This window comes from Elgaria multicarinata, chromosome 4 (assembly GCF_023053635.1).
Source record: "Elgaria multicarinata webbii isolate HBS135686 ecotype San Diego chromosome 4, rElgMul1.1.pri, whole genome shotgun sequence".
Lineage (NCBI taxonomy): Eukaryota > Metazoa > Chordata > Lepidosauria > Squamata > Anguidae > Elgaria > Elgaria multicarinata.
Genome location: NC_086174.1, coordinates 117,659,338 through 117,685,390, shown reverse-complemented (window position 1 = coordinate 117,685,390; position 26,053 = coordinate 117,659,338). Strand labels below are relative to the sequence as shown.

The 26,053-nt window shown below is 41.2% G+C and overlaps 1 protein-coding gene across 1 annotated transcript in view; it reads left to right on the top strand.

Annotated features, from left to right (window-relative positions):
• Positions 1 to 25,803, top strand: part of LRRC1 (leucine rich repeat containing 1) — a 79,871-nt gene extending 54,068 nt beyond the window's left edge. The window contains exons 9-14 of the mRNA XM_063125050.1: positions 3,292 to 3,410; positions 6,100 to 6,183; positions 16,153 to 16,268; positions 17,574 to 17,746; positions 18,485 to 18,621; positions 24,161 to 25,803. Coding sequence (XP_062981120.1) covers positions 3,292 to 3,410; positions 6,100 to 6,183; positions 16,153 to 16,268; positions 17,574 to 17,746; positions 18,485 to 18,621; positions 24,161 to 24,319 — 788 coding nt within the window. The 3' untranslated portion in view covers positions 24,320 to 25,803. The remainder of the gene's footprint in view (positions 1 to 3,291; positions 3,411 to 6,099; positions 6,184 to 16,152; positions 16,269 to 17,573; positions 17,747 to 18,484; positions 18,622 to 24,160) is intronic.
• Positions 25,804 to 26,053: the final 250 nt, after the last annotated feature.

The following is a 26,053-nucleotide window of genomic DNA, read 5'->3' as shown; positions in this document are numbered from 1 at the left end:
TTGTTGAGCATAAATTGAGGTAACCCATTGAATGGTCCCGACAGGAATGGTGGGATATAAATGCAATAGATAATAAATTTTAGGAGATTATTTGTGCTCTATGTGTCATATGTAATGAACCTACATGTCTCTGTTGAGATGTACACATGTGATAGAAACCCCAATATGCAGCATATTTCTGGAATATTACTGCCAGAGTCGCCACCAAAAACGGGTTCTAGACAGTTTTTGGTGGATTTGTCACAAGTCCACCACCACAATTAATTGGACAAATTTTAAATATCTGGAGGGCATTTTGTTCAAGCAGCATTTCACTACCCCAACAAACATACATTTTAAATGTGCATAGGTGCATGCTTTAAACTTGTGCTTCTTGGTGCATCTTACGCACATGCTTTAAACAATAGTGTAGCTCCAGTGTTGTTTTTGCACTGAGTGTCTCAACTGATTTGTTTTCCCAGAAGAGGCAATCTCCTTTAAAACATAAATCAGTGCTTTGCTTTATAGAACATCATAGTTTACGGATATAGGTTTTAGCTGTTAAGTTAAATTGCATTGGTTACCCATAAGATTGAGTATCCTCTCTGTAATGACAATGAATTCTGCAGGCTTTGGAGTGTGTAGCTGTAGCTCTTTCTTACATGCAGGGCATGTGCACAACTTGCTCAAGGTTTTCTCCTTTGGCAAGAAGGCAAAGGCAAGATCTGTCATTATTTTATTTATTTATTTATTTATTTATTTATTTATTTTATTACATTTATATACCGCCCCACAGCCGAAGCTCTCTGGGCAGTTTACAACAATTAAAAATAGTAAACATTAAAAGTTTACTTTTAATGACATGCACCTCCTGTAAATGTCATATCCTCACAATAGGATGTGAGTATCTCTTTGTGGCATATAATTGCCCAGTCCTTACTTACTCCTCCCCCCCCCCCACATGCTTTTCTGGATTTTGGTATGTCAATAGCAGGGCATTAGGTCAGAGAGCAAAAAACTGGGAAGATACTGCTGATAATTAGAGCTGTGCAATGTATTAACCCATTTTAGAGGTTTTAGATTAAAGTTATGCTTTTGGGTGGGCCAAAATGTCTCTTGAAAAATCTTTTGCTTCCTCATTTGTGGATGTCCTAAGCCATTATTTCCACTTTCTACTGCTGCTTCAATACCATTTCCTCCACTCCCCATGCTCTGTCCTTTCCAAATTCAGTTTTATGTATTTTATACGTGTTGTTCTTCCCTGCCTCGATCCAAATGGAGAGGCGGGTAAAAAATAAATTTATTATTATTATCCCAACCAATTGAAGATAATATAGGGGATATTATGACATCACAATGCCATGTAGCCAACCAGATTTGTTTATATTTTAACATCACTGAGGAAAAATCTATCGAGACTCAGGTAATCATGTCTCCCTACCCCACACACTGTCCATTTGAAGAGGTCCATGAAAAAAACACTAAAAACGCTCTGTGTATGTGCGTGTATGCATCCATATGCACGCACACCCACACACAGAGCTGAAAACCTTTTTACGATACACCTCTGTTTAGCCCTTGTGCATCTATGTCAAGACAGATGAAATTCCTAGGCAACACTACTTCACTCATTTTCCAATCTTAGTTAAGGCCCCATTCAGAAGACACCTTAAACCATGGCTTTAACCATGGTGCTTAAGCCAAAAAGCCAGGCTGTGTTCAGAAGACACCTTAAACCACAGCTTTAACCATGGTGAATAAAGCAAAAAGCCTTATTCACCATGGTTAAAGCTGTGGTTTAAGGTATCTTCAGAACATGGCCTGGCTTTCTGGCTTAACCACCATGGTTAAAGCTATGGTTTAAGGTATCTTCTGAATGGGCCCTTAGTCTGTCCCATTGGTGTCGCTCTACTCACAGTGCCGTAGTTCTGTCTGATGCCATTGCCACCCTCTAGTACAGGGGTGGGCAACTCCAGGTCTGCTGGCCACTTTCCACCCTTTGGACACTCATTCCTGCCACTCCATTGCTGAATGAGGTGGCAGCAGCAAGGAAAATTGGTGGTTTGCTGCTGGAGTTTGGTGGCAATCTCTTATGGAGAGCTAAAAAGGACAATTGTAATTTGTAATCAAACACAAATTTTAACCCTCCATAATGGTTTGCTCCTCTCTCTTTTTTGGGCCTCTGTGCATTTCAGCAGGGAGTGGTGGTGACCACACCAGAACATGAGGGCTCTGTGTTGTCTAGCCCTGCTCTATTATATTTGATTCAGTATATCTTCACCTGCTTTGGCTACCTGGTGGTTCCTCTGGAGTTCACTTTTCTCTTCATTTCATAATAATTCACTGATAAGAAACAGCCTTAGATTTTGCCCATTTGTACTGTTAAGTACCCATTTTAATAAAGCACTTGTTCAGTGTTTCTGCAGTAATATTCTTAGTGCATTTCTATATTGGCATAACTTTGACTTGCTCTGCTAATTGGGGAATAAAGAGCTCTTATGCCAGACTTAAAGGAGGGCGAAGGAAGAGTGGGCTCCACCTGGAGGGGGGTCAAGCCTCTGTATGCATCAGAACTATTGGTCATTGCTGGGCAATCAGAGCATTGTAATCCTTGTCAGATCTCTTCCAGCAGTGTGATATTTTAGTGCATTCTGATCAAAAGATGCACAACTTCTAATTTTATTTCTTCAATGTAAAAGTTTTCAAAATAGGCATGGAGAGCTGCTTTGGGTCTAGGATAGGGTGGCCATATGGAAAGGAGGACAGGCTCCTGTATCTTTAACAGTTGCATAGAAAAGGGAATGTCAGCAGGTGTCGTTTGTACGCCTGCAGCACCTGGTGAAATCCCCTCTTCATCACAACAGTTAAAGCTGCAAGAGCCCTGCCCTCTTTTGGTCACTCTAGCTATACTAGAGATCTTAGTACTCAGCACCGGCTGAGACCTTAGTACTCAGCCAGCACCTCATTGTGCCAGGTCATGGGTCAGAGGCATTACTTCTCCTTCATTGTTGACTGCCTTGTCCTCCGTAATGCCTCTTCCTTTCTCTTTAAAAAGCTGGGTGATAATACCACTTAAACAAAAATGTTTCTCTATTTTTTGATTATTAAAAACAAAACAAAACTCTGAAATAGTTATCTTTTGAGAGTTATCCAGACCTTACTAGAAAAGAAAGTTTTAAAAAGCCCATAGAATTTGACAGGTACATCTAAGTTTTTTTTTTTAATGTTCACTAGTGGTGAACATTTTGCACTGCACAATTTGATACTGGTGCTCTTGAGGGTGCTACCTAAACTGTTCTCTTCTGTCTGTAGGAAAATTAAAAAAGCTATCCATCCTGAAGGTTGACCAGAACCGGCTTGTTCAGTTAACAGAAGCAGTAGGAGACTGTGAAAGCCTTACCGAATTAGTTCTCACAGAAAACCAGCTGTTGGTAAGTATGGTTTTAGCTCTTCAAATGCATGGCAGTAATTAAGAGTTTTGCCACGTCCTGACTCATTTGGACTGCAGCATCTTTATTTTACTATCTTATGATGACTACTGAAATGTAGGACAGGTGAATTACTACCCTTCAGTATGCAGTCTTAAAGGCCATATTGCATACTATTGGATGTTATAGTCTAAGAGAAAAATCTATGTCTGTACCACATGATGAGACAGGGTTGGATGGCTGTACCTTACTACTGTTTATCACTCAAACACGCCATCCCCGAATTGTGCGAGATTTCAGAAAGGAAAGCTTCAGTGAACTTATTTTTTTTTTTAAATGCCAATAGCTTTCTTCTACTATTTCCTAAAGGAATAGCTGATTGTAAGTGGAAGGTAGTAGTGATAGCTGCAGTTAGATAAAAGTATCCTATCTGGTTTCAGAGAGAGAGAGAGAGAGGGGGGGGGGCTTTAATTTTAAACCCCACAAGTTCTTTTGACGTGAAAGCTTGCCTAATCAATTGACAGGTCTCTTAGATTTAACAGGGTATTTTAAAGGCATTTGGAACAAGTGGAAAGCAATTCAGAATGCAAAAAATGAATGCACCACTTAGGTATAGGGAATTGATAGTCCCTATAACTAAAAAGAAAAAGTCTTTATACCCTAAAAAGAAAGTTGCCTTGTGTTGCTCCAGGAGTTTGAGATTTGCTGACCATGATTTCTAATGTACAATCGTGGAAAACCTTGAGCTGAAGATTCATGTATTTAATTACAGTATTTTTATTCTGCTCCCCAGGCAAAAAGGCTCCTGAAGCAACTTACATATAATCATTACAACAAGATGGTCCCTGCCTATAGGCTTGCAATCTAAAAAGACATGGCACACAAAGGAACAGGAATGGGGAAGGAAGAGGGGGGAAATTAAGGGTTTCAGTAGGGCTGGTAGAATGGCCCCACTTCCCAATTACATCTCCTTCAGGGCAGCCTGCTAGAATGGCTGCTGCTGGTGACACTTAATATATAAAGAGAGCTCACTCTGTTTTCAACTCTTTATATTAACATTTATCTCAATCATACCAGCAAATTGAATGCGAGTTTGCCCTTGTGCAGTTGCTGCAGCTGCTTTGGCTGCCTTCAGGTAGGCACCTCAGTAAAAGAGGAGGTTTACTACTTCCAGCGCACTTGGCTATAGGAAAGGCAAGAATGACACAATCAGCAGTTTGATTTGCTGGTATGCTAGAGACAGATTCTAATATAAAAACAAAGCTCATCCCATAGTGGGTTCTTCCTATATTATGTGTGGCTGAGAATGTTCACAGGGCTAGTGTTCCACCACAGAGGCAGAGATCCACATGGTGTAAAGATCTTTGGGACGCCCTTCTCTCTACCCCATCACCATTGGAGACATGTTTGGCGGGGACATGAGAGAGGGCCTTCTCAGTGGCTGCTCCCAAGCTCTGGAACTCCCTGCCAAATCGGCTCCCTCTTAGGTCTCCTTCCACCAGCAGGCAAAGATGTTTTATTGCCCAAAAGGTTAGCATATAAGCTGGTTTGCTGCTGAAGGGGTTTTTAACTGGCCGTGCGCATTGTCAGTTTCTTTTTATTGCTGTATTTTTAATTGTTTAATAGAAATGAGGTGTGTATGTTTTTAATAAAAAATTGAGATTGTTTTTAATCTCTATTTACTATCATTGACTGCCTAGAGCCACATTTTTGGTGGAAAGTTGGGATAAGAAAGAAAGAAATAGTATCCACTTACTACTTTCTTGAATGCTTGTCACCATGTATAGGAAAGTAGAGAGGGTTTCTCCCCCCCCCACCCGTGTTAATTGCCTTCATTTTTCTTGTTCTTCTGGTGGTGGACGGAAGAAATAGAATTGTAGGCAATCTTGATCAAGTATTTATTAAATAAAAAACGCCAGGGAATGTGACTACCAGTAAACAGTGAAGAACCAGTATTTCTCAATCCACTCGGAAGCTGGTAATTTTATTGGTTCCCTGTCCTGCAGTCTTTTGATTCTACAGATAAATTGCCCTAATTTGTTTTTGCCTTTCACAATGTGTTAAGCTGCAAAGAACTACAACAGCATAAATGAACACATGACATCTTGTATTGCCAGGGAAAAGCATGTGTGTGGTATTTGGCTCGGATTCTAAAATAAGTAAGTGGAGGGAGGGAGTTTTAAAAATTCCCATGCAGCCACCAGAGCCCCATGAAAAACCCTCTCTGGAGAGTCAGAGTGGTGCCTCCCCACTCCAATGTGGAATGGGGGCTGGTGGAGGAAGATGGAATTGCCCCAAATTAGGTGGAACTATCTTTTGGGTGATTCCCCCTTCCCCTAGCAGACCCCCTGACTCATGCCTCACATTATTCAGGAAGGCCCCCAACTCTCCAGAGGGGTGGGGTGGGGTACAGATGGCTGCAGAAGGGAGGGAAACTTTCCTTCTGTGAAACTTCCTCCAAGCCCTTGAGCCTCAAAACCCTGGATGACTTAGTCACATAATTAGAACCTTTTTTAGTGGAGATTTATAGGCCTATTAGTTCAGGATGTAATGCTTCTCAATGCTGCCTTCAAAGGATGTTCCTCATAGAAAACTGCAGCATCTTTCAGATTGCTATCTTTTTTTTTAAAGCAAACTTTTGAAAAACGGATAGTATTAAATGTTGGTGTTGCTTTGTTTGGATCTGATACAGACTTTGCCGAAAAGCGTTGGAAGGCTAAAGAAGCTGAATATATTGAACGTTGACAGAAACAAACTAGTGGCTTTACCCAAAGAGGTAAGCAGTATCCCTTTCCCTTCTTTATTCTGGGGAAACCAAGTGGTATGTAAGGTATTTATTTTTAATTCAGCTAGAATGGAACAGCTAGAATAATCTGAAATAACTGGACCTCGGTTAGTGGAAGGAAGTAGACATAAGGATTTCAGCATGGTGAGTTATGACAGTGTAGGACTGGAACTGGAACAGTAAGTCTATGTACACCAATTGCTGGGGAACATGGGCAGGAGGGTACTATTGCACCATGTTCTGCTTGTGGGTTCCTGGTCGACAGCTGGTTGGCTACTGTGGGAACAGAGTGTTGTTCTAATCCAGCAGGGCTCTTATGTTCTTAGGTTTACTGTCAAATGTACTGTGGCTGATGTCTTTGGGGAGGTTTTATAATAATTAGACTTCACCTCCTAGCCTTGGACGTCCCAGGTATGAAAGGGTGATAGCTTTTTACTTTTCACACTGAAATACTGAAGTATCCTATAAGTTATATAGGAAGTTGAAGGCCAGCTGCTTTACTCAGGCAACGTTCTGGAATGCTAACTGCAGATATATATGTAGTGCATCAGAATACCTTTGAAAATCTCAGGCAATTATGAGTGTTACTGGTTAGCTATTAAGCTTTTTATGGCTAAAATTACTATGCAGAAGTTCATCTCAAGGTCACAACTTCTAAAATGGAACTGAATGGTTGTAATAAACGAATTGAAGATATTCCTTTTGTCAGGTCTACAAAACAGCATCTTGTTACCCTAGTGAGAATACAATACTGGTAGTGTGCATTATTACAAGTGTTTATCTGGTGTTCTGTGTAACTGGGGCAGGTTTTACAATGCTGGAGAACGCTTATATGTTTTTGCTCAGATAGAAAATGAAAGCCAGAATCAATGTGATCAGTATGAATGCTATGCAGTTACCTGCCTGGGAACATGATCCTTTTCATTACTGTTGCTGGTTTTCAAAGCTTTGTGGACCATGTACCTCCTTGCTGCATGTCTGCCTCCTATCACCTTGAAGTTGCACCTGTGGGAATTAGATGTAGTTTTGTATTCTGTCAGCTGAATTTTTTAGGCTAACAAATTTATTGTGGCATAGGTCATAGTTCCAGGGAAGGAGCCATGTTAGTCTGTTACAGAGGCCACAAATTTGATAGTCTTTACATTCCAACAACGTGATGATGTTGGTTGTTATAACAGACTTATTAGGTTGGATGTAGACATGCATTTCCACAAATGGAAGGGCTCCTTCCATTTATGTAAGGCACTCTGTTACTGTGGAGGCTCCTGCTGGAGGAAGGGGATGGGGAGCTGGTTTGCTGGAGATTCCTTCTTTCTTCTATCCCCCCTCCCCCTTCCCCTAAAGCTGCTTCAGAAGGGCAATGAGCCCTCTGGAACATCTTGGAAGGTCGCCCCTGGAATTGCAGGATGAAGCAGAAATTGGTAAAAATTACCTCTAGATAGCACCTAGGGTGTGTCTACACCAAGGAAGGGGAGGGGGAGGATCTCACGATATGGTGATCGTGAGATCCTCCCCCTCAGTCCACATGCGGCGGGCGACGTCCCAGGAGGAAGAAGGACGGCGCGCCTGCCATTTTGTTTTTTATTGAAGATGAGCACACGAGTGCTCCATCGAAAAGTTTTTTTTTTAACCCTCCCCCCTCCCACCCCCGATGGGCACGGAGCTCCTGAAGACCTCTGTGCCCCATGCCTGGTTCCTGGCTCCTCACGTTTACTTGCAAGGAGCCGGGATGAAACCGGGCTGGTCGCCCACACGTCCCACAGTCTCGGGACGATCTTGATACCGTGGGAAAAGCCAAGGTAAAAGCTGTCAGGGAGAAAGGGAGGTATCATCCCTCCCTGCCCCTGGGATCCCCTGTGCATCATGTGGATGCACAGGAATGATCCCAGGGTGATCCCTGGGATAAGGCATGGTATAGACATGCCCTAGTTACTCTCCTAAATATATCTGCCCTTCTTCAATCTGTTGGGAAGCCATCCAGTTTACTTGGTTCTCTTTAATTCAGATTTATTGCTAACTTGAAGCAGTTGGAGGAAAAGATGTTAGCAGACAGACTTCTTGTTGTGATTTTTTTTTTGCTGCCAATGTAGCTGTTTGATTGCTAACATTTGTTATAAGCAAAATATGCACATGTACTATAAATAAGAAAAGCCACACATGGTGTGAAAGTCAGACGACAAAAAGAAACTCATTTTTTCTTTATTCAGAGACCAAAAGAATGCTTAGGAATGAGAGCAGGATGTTGGGGAGTAATTTTACTGACAGGCACATACATTCTGTGGACTCAGCATTGGCAGGAGCATTGACATTGGAAGTCGGTTTGGTTTGTCCTCATTACCCAAATGCTTCCTTTTGGTTATCAGCGCCACATTGTTGTAAACATGTTTTTAAAATCTTAATAGTGGCCCCATTCAGATGACACCTTAAACCATGGCTTTAACCATGGTGGTTAAGCCAGAAAGCTGGGCTGTGTTCAGAAGACACCTTAAACCATGGCTTTAACCACAGTGACTAAGGCAAAAAGCCTTATTCACCATGGTTAAAGCCATGGTTTAAGGTGACTTCTGAATATGGCCTGGCTTTCTGGCTTAACCACCATGGTTAAAGCCATGGTTTAAGGTATCTTCTGAACGGGGACAGTCTCTGTTTGCCTCTCAAGGTGAAAGGAGACTCGTTATTTTAATTGACTACAGGTTCCCATGAGCCACTGAACTAGCGAGAGCACTAGCCCTAAACAGTTCCACATGCTAGTAATTTTGAAAAGGTACAGAGTTCAAACTGGTAAACCTAGATAAGAGCACCCATCCTTTTTGCATAGGCTTCCGTAATTGCTGTATCGGGCTTAGCATTGTCAACACTGATTGGCAGTGGCTCTTCAGGATTTCAGACAGGGGTCTTTCCCAGCCCTACCTGGAGAGGCCAGGGACTGACACTGTGACTTTCTACATGCCAAGAAGGTGCTCCACCACTGAGTTATGGCTTTTCCTCAAGGGCTGTACATTGCACATCCTCCTTGTGAGTTTAATCAAGTTTGGTTATTCTGAAGATGTTGGGCACTTTAGTAATGACTACAGTACAGGAGAACAGGTATTGAAAAGCAAATCATCCTCTTTATACTTATTGAGTTTGTTCTTGAATTTTACTCCTCACTCTTATAGCTTTCCAAGAACACTTGTAGGACCAATGGATGCCTTCGGTAGTTGTAACTGGGGAAAGGATGGAGAGAGTGCGAGGAGAGGGCAAAATTCTGAAGAAGTAACCACTTGTATGCATTGGTTCAGTGGCAGTTCCACCAACAGCTACCCCTCAGTTATGCCTGTAGGCGTGTGTACCTGGTGTTGCTTAGTACTTCAGTAGTAGGATATATTGATGGTGGTGACTCCTGTTTTTTCTGAAAGTAATATTCAAAACTGGCAAAAAATTAAATTGTGGATACTGACCTAAGAGAATGTTGTCTCTGACTTAGGATAGTATTCAATGTTAGTCGTACATAGAGTAGACCCATTGACATGAATGACATTTAAGCTAGTTGTGACTAATGTAAGCCTCATTCATTTAAATGGGTCTACTGTACTTAGAACTAACACTGGATACCACCTTTAATGTGCCCCATATGTATGCACGGGTCTGATATGAAAGTGGTTTTTTTCCCTGGTGAGATTAGCCTTCTTTCTGTACCTCTTTGCATTTTAAAAACATATGAGGGACCTTTCCTCAGTGCAGTGAATTGGCGTAGTAGAGCTATAGATCCTCCCTATCATTTTTCTGTGAAAGCCAAAGATCAAATGTTCATTCTAGAATTTGCAGAATTAGCTGGTACATAAGATTGACCGTTGTGTTATAATGCAGGCATAATTTTTTTGTCCGAAGGAAACGGAAAATAAAGACATTGGGCTTAAAATGCCCCAAAATAGGCTGTACAAAACCTTGCATAGGATATTACATGGGTTTAAAAAATATTATTCAGCATAGCAAAAAACCTGGACTTATAACTCCTTTCCTCTTCCTTCCACACTCTTCAGGGGCCACAATTCAAGTCTATGAGTACTACATCAGTGGTCATGTCTTTTCCTCCTACCCTCACTATCTTAGGTGGTTTCCCATCTAATCTACTGGGCTGCAAAACAAACAGGAATGAAGCACAAGAGGCAGGCGGCCATGAAAACCCAACTTAGAGCACAATCCTATGTGTGTTAAGACTAAAAAAAAGTCCTAGCAGTCCCAGGAGTGCTAAGAGTAGGTATTCTTCTATGTAAAGATGTGTGAGATTGCACTCTTAATGCCTTAGCCAGACCCAGAAGCCCTCTCCTGCTTCTGTCCAGGAATTTTGCAAAGACCCATGTGTGCTGCAGATGGGTCACTCATAGTCTAAGGTGTTTCTATTAATTTTGTTTGCTCTCTGTATCTTAGATATTCCTACAAATAAATGTTATCCCTCTATCCTCCTAAGTATATTTCGTTACATCGTAAGTAACTGTTTCAGAACTTGAAATCCCATCTGCCCTTGGCTAACGGTATTTCTGGTGTTACGTAAATCAGCTATTCAGGCTGCTCTGCAGCTAATCATAGCCATCAGTGCCCACCTACAGAAATATGACAAAATGAACTGCTAAATGTAATAATGAGAAACTCCACTGTAAAGTGTTGGGACGGAACCCTTACAAAATTCTGACAGGTGAGATCAAAGGCAGTGGGTTTAAGTTGCTTTAATTGCAAAAGGGTTTGATCAGGGTGGAATTAGTGGGTGAATTTCAGCAGGCAGCCTCGTGCAGGTAGTTGGGATTCATGAAGTGATGGTCAGGTTCTTTGATGCCTACCTATTTGAAATAAGAGCTGATTCACGCACAAATGTACAGTTCTCTATTTCATCACTCTGGTCCGTATTTGACAGGAGGCAGCCTCTTTTCATAAAGGTTTTTCTGAGGCGATCTATACTGATAAAAAAAAGTTCTAACGCTTGCTCTGTGGTGGCTGTTTTACCATATGCAAGTCATCACTTAATGTTGCTGTTACTGAGTGGTGAACACATGTATCTATGTATACTGTATATGAAATTATTCTGCTGTATTGTCACATCATTTTCTTGTTCCCTCTTCTGTTGGTGGGTATCTTTATCAAGGGTAAGAATTAATAATCTTAGCATGTTTCTTTCCATTCTGTGTTACAAAAGATCAGGCTCTTGTGTTACAAAATTAAAATTGTACTATGTCTGTAATAGGTGACCTGGGGTAGGGGAAGGAAAGAGGCTGGTTGCCATGTCAGCGGGACCAAGCCACATGCCAAGCACCTCAACCATAAAACAAAGCAAATGACCCCCTTCCCCAAAATTAGGACAATGCAGAACACAATGAGGATCCTGGGCCTTTAACTTTGGCATCCATTGGAATGAATTAAGATGTACACTTGCATATCTAGAAGATATATATATATATATCTTCATAGTGAACAGGGAGCCTCGTGTGGCGCAGAGCGGTAAAGCAGCAGTTTCTGCAGCTGAAACTCTCCCCACGGCCTGAGTTTGATCCTGGAGGAAGCTGGTTTCAGGCAGCTGGCTCAGGTCGACTCAGCCTTCCATCCTCCCGAGGTCGATAAAATAAGTACCCAGTTAGCTGGGGGAAGGTAATCACGGCCAGGGAAGGCAACGGCAAACCACCCCGCTATAAGGCCTGCCAAGAAAACGTCAGTGAAAGCTGGCATCCCTCCAAGAGTCAGTAATGACTCAGTGCTTTCACGAGAGGTTCCTTTCCTTTCCTTTCATAGTGAACATTGCCCACAAATGGTAAGATGCAATTTCCTCGAAACATTGAGGAGTGCAAGTTTGCAACATTAACACCTACAGATATTTGGAATGTAATGTAAAATGCACAAATGGACTCAACAGTCAGATCAAAGTATCCAGATGGTGCAGGAACGCTTTCAATGTCCATGTACACAGCTACCACCCAAATCCAAATGTCTGTTACTCTTGACTTTCCTTCCCATATCTTTGCATTGTTCCCCCCCCCATTTTCTGAGGTCTTATATCTCTACCCCTCTACTTTTATTCATTTATTTCTTTAATTAAATGATAACTGATTGTGAAGTGGCACATATACGAGTTATATCTATGGCTAATGGAACTTTGATGAATACAGCTTGAACAGAGTGGCCTGCTATTTTTCAGTTAACATAGAGAGAAGCATTCTGGATTAGCATTACGGCACAGATACTCCAGATTTTCAATACATGCGTGCCCTTTAGCATTTGGAACCTTTTAAAAAAAATCTTCTGTCACTTAGTCCTTTTGAACCCTATTTTATAGTATTTCCACAAGGATGGAGTAGACCCTCCCTTTCTAGAGCTAAAATAATGTTGCAAATTATTGTCTCTGTTTATTGTTTTATGTAGATAAATGTTCTTGCAAACTATCTTTACCATTGTTTGTGGCTGTTTTTTCCCTTCACAAAGTTCAAAATAATCTGGTAGCAAGGTGAATTCTTACCAGACACCATTTTAATTTATTATGGTTTAACTTAAGATACTAAACAGGTATTTCAAGAACCTGTGGTCTGAAACTACCAAATTAAATTAAAAGTGGCTCAACACACACACACACACACACACACGTGCGCGCGCACACACACACACACACACACACACACCCTGGGGTTCATTCATCCCTGAGGAACTCTATCTTTCAAAGCAGAAGTGTTTAGTTAAAAAAGAGAGGTTCCATCATCAATTAATAACATGGGCATAGCTGCATGGTAGTTTATCATTCAGCCTGTACCATTAAGTCAGCTGCCTACCATGACACTTTAAATATGGCTAAATTTAGAGTGCATGATTTGCCAGTATGTGGCAGATTTTGGTGCCTCGTAAGCCAACTTGCCTATAGAAAGCCCAGAGAGCCCTTCAGACATGCCCACGTGTCACCTTCTTATCAACACACTGGGTTGGATCCAGTGCAGGTTATCTGCTAGCAGAAATTGCTAGTGGAATGGATTTCCCCTCTCCTTGTAGCCCCTCCAGAGCAGGTTTGGGGCACAGGGAAGAGGCTGCAGGACAGGGAAATCCCATTGTGCAAGCGGAAGTCTGCTTGCATGGCGTTGGATCTGACCAACAGAATGGGTTGCAAACAGCCACCTACTGCATAGTAGTACTTGGTAAACTCCTACATCCAATCACACGGGGAGCTGGTCATTTTATTTGACTCCATTGTAAGGGAACATTTTGACCATGGCTCTACTACTTCACATTTTTGATTGGGAGCAGAGATATGGCAAGCTTAATTCTCCAGCTGGTTTCCCTTATGGTTTCCTGTGTTGAGTTTACAGGTGCCCACAATGTGGCAAACAGTGGTCAGTTTTCCAGGAAAATATTCAATATCAAATTGCTCAAGGCTGCTCCATGTTGACCTAGCTGGAGACCAGCTTCAGCTAAGTAAAATAAACTTAGTGAAAATGCTGAGTTCTCGGGGTGGGTGGGGGCGGGGAATGGTCTCGAGGGATTTGTGTGTGTGTGTGAATGGTACTGTCCAGTCCACATAAATAATAGTGTGTGTTAAAATCAAACAACTGTCTCTTGTGTTTTTCTTAATTGTTAGCTGCTTGGAAAATTGAGTCAGGTAAACTCTTGTAACCTTGTAAGTATTGTTCAGTCCACAGTCGCACTAGTTCCTTTCATCTGACTGCTTTCAATGCATGATGATTCAAGCTGGCTGGCTCCACCACTGCACTTTCATTACCCCCAAAGTCTGGGATTTTCCAGCTTAAGGGGTGGGATGCTCTCAAGAAGGCTGCATGGCCAAAACTCATTCTTGCTTATGTTCCCGAGACAGAAACGTTCAAAGCAAACACTCCTTGTGTACGACAGGGCATCATTTGCCAGCTCATCTAGCATTCACTAACCAGAATAATTGTTCTCAGTTTTTTTTCATTTTAGAGATGCACCAATTAGACAAACAATGGATACTTTTGTTTAAGCACCTCATATCCTGTGAAATTGTCAGAGCACTTTCAGAAAGTTTAGTGCATGGTTTCTCACTCCTGGGAAGGGTCTGATGCTTAAAAACACAATATATAATCATCTTGCTCATGCTTTCACTACCGATTCTTTGCATGAAAATAGGAAAGTGTGCCTGTTTCTTATGGAAGGGAATACGATGAAAATATTTATGTTGGCAGAAATTTTACATAAAGATTGAGATGTGATGAAAAGGATACTTTTTGGAGTGGTTAGTGAAAAGGACTTCAGTTATAAAAGGAAAAAAAGGAATATGGAAATTAGTTTCAACCAAAATTGAACTGACTCCAGTAGCTAGGCTAGCATTTAATGAGTCATTTGAAACTGTATTTTTAGACTTATAACCAAGGCTGAGAAGGGGCTTTCAAGTGGCTAGTTGATACAAGCATTGTACTCGTCATCAAACAGCACCGTTCCTTTTATGTTGGTGGTTGGCATTCGCGGTAGCAAGAGTTGAACCATTTTTATCCTCCAAAAAGAGGAATGCCATCCATATTGTGGAGTGCATGTTTTGTAGGCTATATATAGAAGCATATATTATTGAAATCTTTTATCACAGGATGTTTTGAAATTAGGTTTTGAATTGAATGAAATCGGAGTATTAGGTGATCCCCCTTGAATCTAGGATGCATGGTGTTAGCTTCATTAATTTTAGGTGAATTCACAATAGGGAATAAGAGTAAATGGGAAACTTGACACAGTAAATTAAAAGTATTTGCTCTTCAATCCTATACACATTTACTTGGAATGAAATCTTATTTATTTCCATGGCATGTATTTGGTTTATTTACATGTTAAAATAAATGTGTCTAGGATTGCTTACTCAGAAATAGTGATTGTGATACCATGCAACTTAGAAAGCACATGGTAGGACGCTTTTCTTTCTTCCTGTAGAAGAAAGGAATTTATTGCTTACAGTTGTGCTGTTGAGTTAAACTTTGAAATTCATGTAAGTTGTGGGGTTTTGGAGTAAGAGGTATCTGACAGTGCACCCTTGCTCATACAGATAACACAAATCACATTTTCTTATACTGTTAGTATAAAGAACTCGGTTTGTGTCATTTGTATGGACAGGAAACTCAATACTTGCTTTGTAGCAAATTTCTGGGTGTTGACTAGTATAAGTGTTTGCTACTTAAACATCTGCACTGCAAGTAGAAGAACTGAAGAAGCATCTTGCCTTGGGTGAGTAGGTTTGCCTACTCTGTTTCAGTTTGAAGCTGCACAGACATAACACAAGACACTCCTTAGCACCTGATCCACAGTAGCATGTGGGAAGAAGGCCTTAGATTGGGAAACCTAATTAAAAGCAGTGGCAGCACTATCAAACCAGCAATTAAGATAGTGTGCAATCCTATGGTTATCTACTTTGAACTAAAGCCCCATTGAGTTCAGTGGGGCTTACTCCCAAGTCTGTGTATAGGATTACAGCCTTAATGTAGCGCTCTTTCTTTGTGCCAACTGATTACTTTTAGCAGTCTCTAGTAACTAAACAAGAGAACTTTAATGACACTGTCTAAAACATTATCTAAAGGATTAGCTGAGGGTCAAACTACTTATTACTTTTGACACTATGCCAGTTCTTCTTACCTATTCAAAAGTAAACATGGGGGACCTGATCTGCATTGGGACCTTAATATGAAGAGGTATTTTTCTCTGTCTCCCATTGTGTCCCAATCTCGATCTGCCCTCTGGACTTGCAGTTTGCATAGGGAAAAAAGCCTATCATTTGCATAGGTTTAACCTGGAGGAGACATTAGAATAAGAATGCTAAGACTGCCCCTTAGAGGAATGAGTTGTTGCAGAAAGTGACTGCTAAAGTAGACTTGACTATCCTACTAACTTCTTGAGTTTGATAACTTAATACCATCAGTAGTCACATTATATATTTTACATGCATACTTCATTAAACTGTATCTGCACCAATACTGCATTCTCCCTTTTTTCATAAAACAGATTGGTGGATGTTGCAGTCTAAATGTTTTTTCAGTACGGGACAACCGGTTATCTAGGATTCCTCCTGAGATATCACAAGCCACAGAACTTCATGTCCTAGATGTAGCTGGAAACAGGCAAGTATTCCGTTGTACCATAAATCCCAATCGTTTTTGAGGTGCATCTTTGCATGGGATTTGTGGGAATTGGCAACTTCGTTAACCTTCCTGTGCTTGGTTACATTAACCTGGTGTTAAAGTTAATGTTAGCAAAGCAGTGTTGGACAATGATTCAAATTCATTTTCTTCCTAAGAATTATCTAAACCTCTACAAAATGGTATTAGATCTTTAGTGAGACTGATGCTTTAAAAACAAGACACCAGAGATCTTAGGCTGCAAGACTACTATCCCTGGGAATGTCTCAGGGGCCATGGGATATAGCACACAGGTAGGCAACCTGGTGCCTTCCAGGTGTTTTAGACTACAAATCCCATCAACCACAGATAGCATAACTAGAGGTCAGAGATTCTGAGAATTGTAACCCCAGACATCTGGAGAGCACTAGATTGCTTAACCCTAATACAGTGGACATCCATTTCCACTTCCTGAGGACAACTTCTGCTCTTGGAATGGAAACTTCCCTGTTGCATGCAGGGTAAATGCCACCACCCATTCCACTTTACCGTCAGCAATGGCAAAAAGGAGAAGGCTAAGGGCAGATCAGGGGGACTTTGGGATCTGCTGGATCCAAAGCCCTCCCCTTCACATGACATATCTCCAGAATGGGGGCGGTGTGTGTGTGAAATATGTCAACCCTAGGGCAGGATACTTACTTTTCCTCTCATTGGGACTAGTGAGAGGAGAAATCTTAAAAGGAAAATCCCATTCTCCTGAGATATACCATATACCATATATCAGTACATATACCATTTATTCTTCTCTAGCCTGCTCTAGTATCTGTTCTCACTACAACCCCTTGGGAAACTACACGGAGAATGAAGTGGATATCAGTTAAGGGGGGAAATTAACCTTTCCCTGTTAGCACTTCCTCAGACAAATACAGTGTTCAGCACTAAACACTGGAGCTGTATACATTCCAAGATCTTAGCTGGGCACACAATATGTTCCTTATTTATCTTCCTGCACATATTAAATAATATAGTAAAGCTGAACTTATCTTGAAAAGTTATGCTAAATGTTGTAAAAAATATATATAAGAAGTTCAACAGTTCAATGGCATTGTAAGGGGAACAAGTTCCTTGGGGCATCTATAAAAAGGGGAAAGAGTAGGATTTTTTTTCACTGAAATGCTTTATTCTCTTCCCAGGGTGGTAGCCATGTTAATCTGCAGCAAAAACAACAAAGGCGCCACCCCCCTTTCTTATCCTTCTCCTCTGTAGCTTTTAAAGAACATCTAGGTGTTTTCTTGTTTTTTCTACTAGGTTGCTACATCTTCCCATGTCGCTTACTAGCTTGAAGCTGAAAGCTTTGTGGCTGTCTGATAACCAGTCCCAGCCTCTGCTTACGTTCCAGACAGACACAGATCCTGAGATAGGAGAAAAGATTTTAACGTGTGTTTTACTTCCTCAAATGCCTTCTGAGCCTGGTTGCCAAGGTAAATATATTTTGGAGCTCATTTTAACATGAAGTAAGATGGCTTCAGTGGGGGTAATGAGAAAAACAAAACTGAAAACAAACTGCCTGTATTGTATCATTCAAATGTACAAAATATTTTAAATGTATAAACTACTAAAGATGTTAGGTTTTTAAGAAATGGTTATTTAAAGGTTATTAAGTATTGCATAGTTTTTACCAGATAATTAGAAGGATGCCTTACTGACTACCCTCCCACTATAATTTTACTTCTAAAATGTTGCTGAATAAATGCAGATCTTCAGTTTAATCCTGGAACCATTTTTCTAAATGACATTTCAATATGCTGGATGTTCATAACCCTTTACCACAAGCAAGGACAAGAGTTACATCTTTCAGATTATTCATTTCTATTTGTAACTTAACTGCTATGGGCATTTGGGAGACATAAATTGTGGGGGAAACTGTCTACGAGCTTGGTGTATCCGCCTCTGTTCAGATATAAAGACACATACAGTTACTCTATGGAGCTGTATCTTTGGACTCCTTGCAACTATGGTGTGAATACTTAACTGAATATGAGCACAATCTTTGGCAGCTAACCTCTCAGGTGAGTATTGTATGTTACTGTCAGAGAATGTTTTCCATTACCAGCTTTCATCAAGAAGAGCCTTTAACATCTGATATGTTGAATGCGCAGCAGTGTTAACCTCTGACATATAAACTTGCTATCTTTGCTTGTTGTCCGCTGTCATAATAGATCTCCTGCCCCGATGCGGTGCGTTGGAGAGCTTGGTAAACGAAATGTCGGATGAAACATGGAATGAACGGGCAGTAAACAGAGTCAGTGCAATCCGCTTTTTAGAAGATGAAAAAGATGAAGAGGATAACGAAATGGTATGTTTTGCCAAAGTGGGGAGGTAGGCAGGGCCAGTGCCAGACTATTTTGCACCCTAGGCAAGGTGAGCTACTTTCACCCCACCTCCCAAAAGAAAATGCCGACTTTGATTTTGAAGAACATATGTTTCCTGGAAAAAATAAGAAGCACAAAACTTGACACTGCTAAATTTATTTTTAAGTGCAAGAAATACGTCATGCCGATTATAGCAAACAAATTGGAAAGGAACATCTATGGGTCTAAAATGCATTATTTAATAGGAATATCACCTCCAAATCATCCCCCCCAACTCACACGCGTGCACACACACACTCCGCATCACTCACTCCAAACAAACACATGCATGAACACATGCATTCACTCAAAGACCCCCTGCACCCGCCATCTCACCCACCCAGGCCCAGCTGAATCCTCAGGCCGGGCCGGCTCACAGCCAACGCACATGAGTGCTGCGCTGCGCCTGGTGCCCCTCTTAGCTTGGCGCTCTAAGCGGCCGCCTGAGTGGCCTCTATGGTAGCACCGGCCCTGGAGGTAGGCGTGGGTTATTGAACACAACTGATTATCTTAATTCACATGGGACAAGCAGACTGTACGATGTGTCAGTTATCTTAAATGCTTCTGATCAGATACGACTTATGGTGAGGGCTGGGTGGGTAAAAAACCCTTCTGTTTAGAGAAACAAATAGCAAAATATTGCTACTTAAACCTAGATCTCTGATGATTCTATGACTAGTTTTTCTCTCCTTTTTGCTTCTTCAAGGTGGTCCCCTTCAATTTTCTAAAAGCAAAGTAGAGGTAGGGACTTCTGTGGAAGGTGTAAGCTTTGGACCCTGTGTTTTTGTAGACAGCAGCCCCTTCTTTGGGGGGGATTTCCATTGGACTGTCTCCTACCCCCATCACATTGTTTGTCGTCTTCCCCACAATCACTTCCATTGCCCCCTCCTTCATTTCATAATCATTTGCATTGAAAACTGAATATAAAATCTATGAGCTGGCAGTGAAATGCTCGGTGTTCTGCTCAAATGAAGGAGGGTCTAGTGGGAGCATCTGTCACTGTACTTATGAGACCTCCACTAAAGTATACACCCACTCCCTTCAAATGCTCTGCAGAAGTAAACCCCACGTAGACGACTACTTTTGAATCATATAAAAGATACCAAACTGCAGCCACTCATGGCTCCCAGATCAGTGTAATGCTTGTTGCATCCACACTTCAGATGTTTTTAGGTATACACTTGGTGTAGGCCACTTGTGGCCCTCCAGATGTTTCGCCCTACCATTCCCATCATCACTCATCGTTGGCTAGGGCTGATGGGAAGCGTGGGCCAAACATGTGGAGAGTTGCAAGTTGTCCACCCCTGACCTTAAGCCATAGGGCAGAATCCAATGCTGCACATTTGCTAGCGGAGCTGGCTGCCAATTCTGTTCCATGTGTGGCTAGCTCCATCAATTCCGTTCCGCAAGCGGACCCTACCACACCTTGAATAACGACTTAGCGCTTCTGGGGACAAGCCCTGAAATGAGCAGAAGCACTTATTTCTGGAAGGGGCCAAGTTGGTGGAGCTCCCTTATGGGAGCTCCACCGGCCTGCCCCCTTACAGAAACGAGTGCTTCTATTCATTTCAGGGCTTGTTATTACTTAACCAATAATACCAAACTTAAAAATAGATATATATGCTAATAAACATATTTGTAGAGACAGGTGGCTAAAATAGGGAACAAAAAATAAGCTTGACCAAAGCAGGAGTGGCAGATATGCCATTAAAACGAGAATAGGTTTCATTAGTCTTGATTTTCTTAGCCTAGAAGGTAGGTTTGGCAGTAAAAAAAAAAAAAAAAAAGCAAAAGCTGAATGTGTAGTAATTCTCAGTTATCACCAAGTTTTGCATTATCATCAAAGTTGGTATTTGGTTGGCAGTGCAGAAAACACATTTCAGTTGTCCTGATCATAGAATCATAGAATAGTAGAGTCGGAAGGGTCCTATAAGGCCATCAAGTCCAACCCCCTGCTCAATGCAGGAATCCACCTTAAAGCATCCCTGACAGATGGTTGTCCAGCTGCCTCTTGAATGCATCGTGTGGGAGAGCCCACTATCTCCGTAGGTAACTAGTTCCATTATTGTACTGCTCTAACAGTCAGAAAGTTTTTCCTGACGTCCAGCCGGAATCTGACTTCCTGTAACTTGAGCCCATTATTCCGTGTCCTGCATTCTGACATAATCGAGAAGAGATCCTGGCCTTCCTCTGTGTGACAATCTTTCAAGTATTTGAAGTGTGCTATCATGTCTCCCCTCAGTCTTCTCTTATCCAGGCTAAATATGCCCAGTTCTTTCAGTCTCTCCTCAGAGGGATTTGTTTCCAGACCCCTGATCATCCTTGTTGCCCTCCTCTGAACCCCCTCCAGCTTGTCTGCATCCTTCTTGAAGTGTGATGCCCAGAACTGGATGCAGTACTCAAGATGAGCCTTAACCAGTACCAAATAGAGGGGAACCAGTATGTCACATATACGATTGTCTTTCCAATCGTATATGTGACAACTAATAATTCTGATTTACTCTTTCCTACTTCCATGTTAGATTTTGATATTCTCTCACTCTCTTTAAATGCTATGTAATTATGCAAACATTGACTTGTTCGCAAAAAGAACAACTGTATCCTTAATCAGGGTTGGAAGCAATCAGACATCCAAAATTCCTGTTCTGTCTTTTCTACCTAATATCCTGATATAATCCTGAAACAATTCCATTCCCAATGTGCTTAAGAGTGGAACACTTTCACATAAAAACTGCTTTAAAATATATTGTTTTCCTAAAACAGATCAAAACAAGACAATGGGCATGTGTGTGAGAGACAGAACTTAACATATGTAGGGTTCCACTCAGCAAGTGTTTGTTTAAATTATATAGCCAGCCCCTGTGTGTGCAACATTACCATGCCAATGTTTTCTCAGGTCATGCATCTGACGCTGTGCACAGCAGGCTTCCTTAACCTCCAGATGTTTTGGCCTACACAACTTGCATTATGCCTGATCGTTAGCCATGCTATCTGGGGCTGGTGGGAGTTGGCTGGCACCAGGTTGGAGAAGGATAACGTTACAGATGGCAACTCAATTTAAATGAGATGCTGGCCACATAGCATGTAATATGGGCACGTTGTCAGGGATGGTTGTTACATGCATCCTGTGGGCAGAAAGTAGATCTCCAGATGATTTAGACCAACTTCCAGCATTCTTGACCACTGGCCATGTTGCCAGAGCGTCTGGCTGAAGTCCAAAAGATCTAGTGAACTACTTTCTATCCACCCCTGCTGTACAGGAATTTAGATCAGATTACTTGATAACACAAAAAAGGCAGAGAAGACATAAAACCTGCCACCCCCTTACCTCACCTATTTTTATGTTTAAAGAACAACTAAAATTAAAATATCATTGCATAACTAACGGCAGCTGCCGTGAGTCAGAATACATATCGTGATGGATGCTTTTCACAAATCTGCTGTAGTCACTTTTCTAAGCATTATTACATTTCACATCTGCGTATGCAAACCAGAACTTTCACATTCAAGACTTGAATGTTAGCAAGCACAGCTATGTGTATGCCAGCGCATGTTCGCCACATTCCATAGTACACACTATAGAATTTTGAAGAACAGAAGCATGTTGAAACATTGGCTGCAGCACATTCAGCATGTATTCACTGTGTTTAGATGTACATCTCTTCAAAAATTAGTCTTGGTTTTATGGACATATTTGCAATGTAAAAGCGTGAAGTAGCCCAAATATCACATATAATTCATAGTGATAAAATAGAGAGCCCAACTACTTTTTAAAGCACGTGAAATTTGTAAGAAAACCATCATATCAAAATAGGCTTCATTTTCATGATGGGCAACAATTCGTCTTGAAACCTAAGGCTGTAGGGCAATGTAGTTTAAGGCCTTAGCTAGACCTACCCGTTAGCACGCGATGGAGGAGGGAAGATCTCGTGATGTGTTTATCACGATAGCCCTCCTCTGTTTACATGCAACGTGTGACGACCTCAGAAGGAGAGGTGTTGCGCCCACCATTTTTTTTATTAAAGGGCCAGCAGCGCACAAATGTTTGTGCGCAAAAGGTAAGCATTTTTTAACTTTAAATTATTTCCCCCGCTCCCCCCACCCTACCCCCGATGGGCACAGCGCTCCTGAGGAGTGCTGCACCTCGTGCGCAGCTCCTCGCGAGGAATTGCGAGGAGTCGATTCAACCCGCGGCGCCCAGCCACACGTTCCGCCGTCTTGGGCTGGAAAAACCGGGGCTAAAGGGGAGGGCGAGATCCTGGGGCAAGGGAGGGATCATCTCTCCCTGATCCTGGGATCCCCTGTGTGTCATGTGGACGCACAGGGATGATCCTGGGGATCACCCCGGGATTTCGCCCTGTCTAGCTATGGCCTAAGAGTCACAGCCCACTTCTTCCCCGACCTTCCCCAAGAACAGCAAACTGCATGCTTTAGCATAAATCTATTTTTGAAAGGAGTTTATCATGGACCGTTGTGGCAGGGCCTCCTATTCAAAAGAAGTAAGTTGACTTAATCATTCCTTGGGACCATTCTTTTATTCCTTTCTTGCGAAATAGGAATAATAATCTTTTGAAGGTAAAGGAATAGATTGCCGTATGAAACCCATTAATTAAAATGGCCAGCCAGGAAAAAAAATGTAATGGGAGAGGTGCCACTTCTACAAGCACTTAAACTGGGAATAACTCTTCTTGTGAATTTCCAATACAATAGGCCAGTTTGCACAATCCAACAGCCCACTGTTGTGGGGAGGCAGCCATTATTAATATTTTGAATATTTAGTACCTGCCCCATGTCTTATCATGTCATGCAAATCTGTGGCGTGTGGGTTATGTGAAGGTTAAATAACACTCACATAAACCATGGTCTGTTGTTGAGTTATGCAAGAGTTGTTTAACCCTCACATAATCCACAGTCTCTGGGTTTGCATGACACCACAAGCCGTGATCAGGCATTGAATATGCAAACCCATCTGGCACCAACAGCAGCCCACCGTGGCTAAAACAACCCAAAGTGGGCTATTTTGATCTTGCAAACCAGGTCAATATGTTGGATCTAGACTAAGTTGAACTTGGTTCCAATTGAAATCACTGGGACAAGCTAATCATGACTTAAGTCCCATTGATTTCAACTAGATACAACTAACGTAATATGGATCCAACCCCATGCTGACATTCATAGAAGTTATGCGTGTGGTAGAAGAATCATGAGCCTTGTGTTGTGTGTGGAAGCAACGTGGCAGTTGTGCTTGCGGTTCTCCCCTTCATGCATATTGCTTCTCTGCATCACGGCTGGTGCCTCTTGAGCTGTTGGATATATCCCCTGCTACATTTGTTGTTAGACTAAGCAACTATTAAAGCGGTGACAACCTATATTTACATTTCATGTAAACCTAATAATTGGTATTTAGTCGCTAAGTCTGAAAAGCCATTAACTTTTTAAAAGGGAGACACAAGAAAAATCATTTACTCCACTGTTTGTTTTTAGAGGACACTTCTAAGGCGAGCCACTCCTCATCCTGGGGAATTAAAGAACATGAAAAAGACAGTGGAGAATTTACGGAATGATATGAATGCTGCTAAAGGACTGGATTCAAACAAAAATGAGGTCAATAATGCCAATGACAGAGTGACCACTTCTGTGTAGAGACTCACGTCCTCCAGATTTTTGCCTCCTGTGTCTTCCCCCTGCTGTCGAATCGTTACTGTTGCATCCCAGGATACCATTCAATCAACTCTCATGTGTTTAACCAGAAATCTGATCCGACTCATCTCGTCCTTGTGTCATTTCTTTGGAAGGTGCTTCTCATTGGAAGAAAAGTGCCTTATTTCAGTCCAAGCCTTTGAACACAGAGGGCCGTAGAGCACTGAGAAATGTCCCCCACGGTCTTGTTCTTTGCTTGCACAGCTCCTGTTTGTTTGCTGGTGAATTGTTCCCATAATTTCCAGTGTTGTCGTTTTAATAGATTTTAAGGTGTTTTGTTTCTTTTTTGAACAAGGGGAATACACTATTATACAATCATGCATCTCATACACAGGGGAGTTGTCTGCTGGTGGGGTTTTTTTTTGCCATTAAGGGCTGGGGTTGCCCTGTTTGACCTACAATGAAAAAGGTAGTTATATGGAGAACTGATATGTTTTTACCTCTCTGGCAGCTCAGATGGTGTAAATTTTATAATTTTGTATAGGAGTTTCATAACAAAAATGATGTATTTCATTTTTTTAAAGAAATTTTAAACGGTACATTTTACTATTTCTGCAAGATTAATTCCATGGATATTCATGTTTGCTATATCTACATGTGCCTTAATACAGCCTATATCAGATTAAACAAAAATTTAGGAACAGTGAGATTAGTTTAAAGAAGGGTGACTCTTTAGATGTGCTATTTTGCAAACAATTAACTTTTAACTTCCCTTTGCAAAAAAAAAAAAACCACCCTCTTTTTTTTTAAAAAAAAAATCTTCATTCTATGATGGTGATGACACTAGATGCTCAAATTGCCACTGCCTTATGATATGCACTCACACACTTTTTGTAAAAAAAATCTGTTCATGAAGAAATCATTTTGGCTGCAGAAGCATAGCAGTCAGTAGAATTTCAGAGGCCCACCTTTAGATGCGCCATTTGTAAAGAAATTTGTAAAATTGAACAAAATGCACAAGAACAAGTGCGTAAGTTGTGAAAATGAATGTTATGTACTATACAGGCATGATATTCTCAAACATTCTTGGAAGGTTTTATATCTCTATAAAACCTAATAAAACTTTTAAAAAAATCTTAGTGATTCATTAACTTTTTATTCTGCTACTAAAATTGCTACTAAAAGGATGTATACTTTAATTCATTTGAGTTGTATTTCATACTACCTACTACTCAGTGCTGACCCTGTTGCTTTCAAATGTAACTCAGATTTATTTTGAAATGTAAGCAGTAAATTCCTGGGGGTGATACCAAAAGTTGATTTGCTGGATAAATCTGCTTCTTTCATACTCAGAAATAACAGATGTTGCTTTACAAGGTAGCTTTGTTAGGTCCAGTGGCCTGGCCAAAGAATGGATAAAAGGACAGTTCAGCTTCTAGACAAACTTAAATTCTTGTTATAACAACACTCATTTTGTGTTCCTGGTTGTGAAAACTGATCCACGGCTGCTGATTGGATTGCGTAGGCAAATGGAACATCTTAAAAACATACAGTGTAGTGTTTGTAGTGTTCTACAAACCTGCAAACAACCAAGTAAATTACTTTCGTGAATTAACTGTACATTTCGTGAATTAACTGTACATTTCCTAGCATACGGTACCTCTCTGGAACTCTCATTTAAATCTTTATGAAATCATATATCTAGGTGGGTGGGAATGTATGTGACTAGATGTGCGC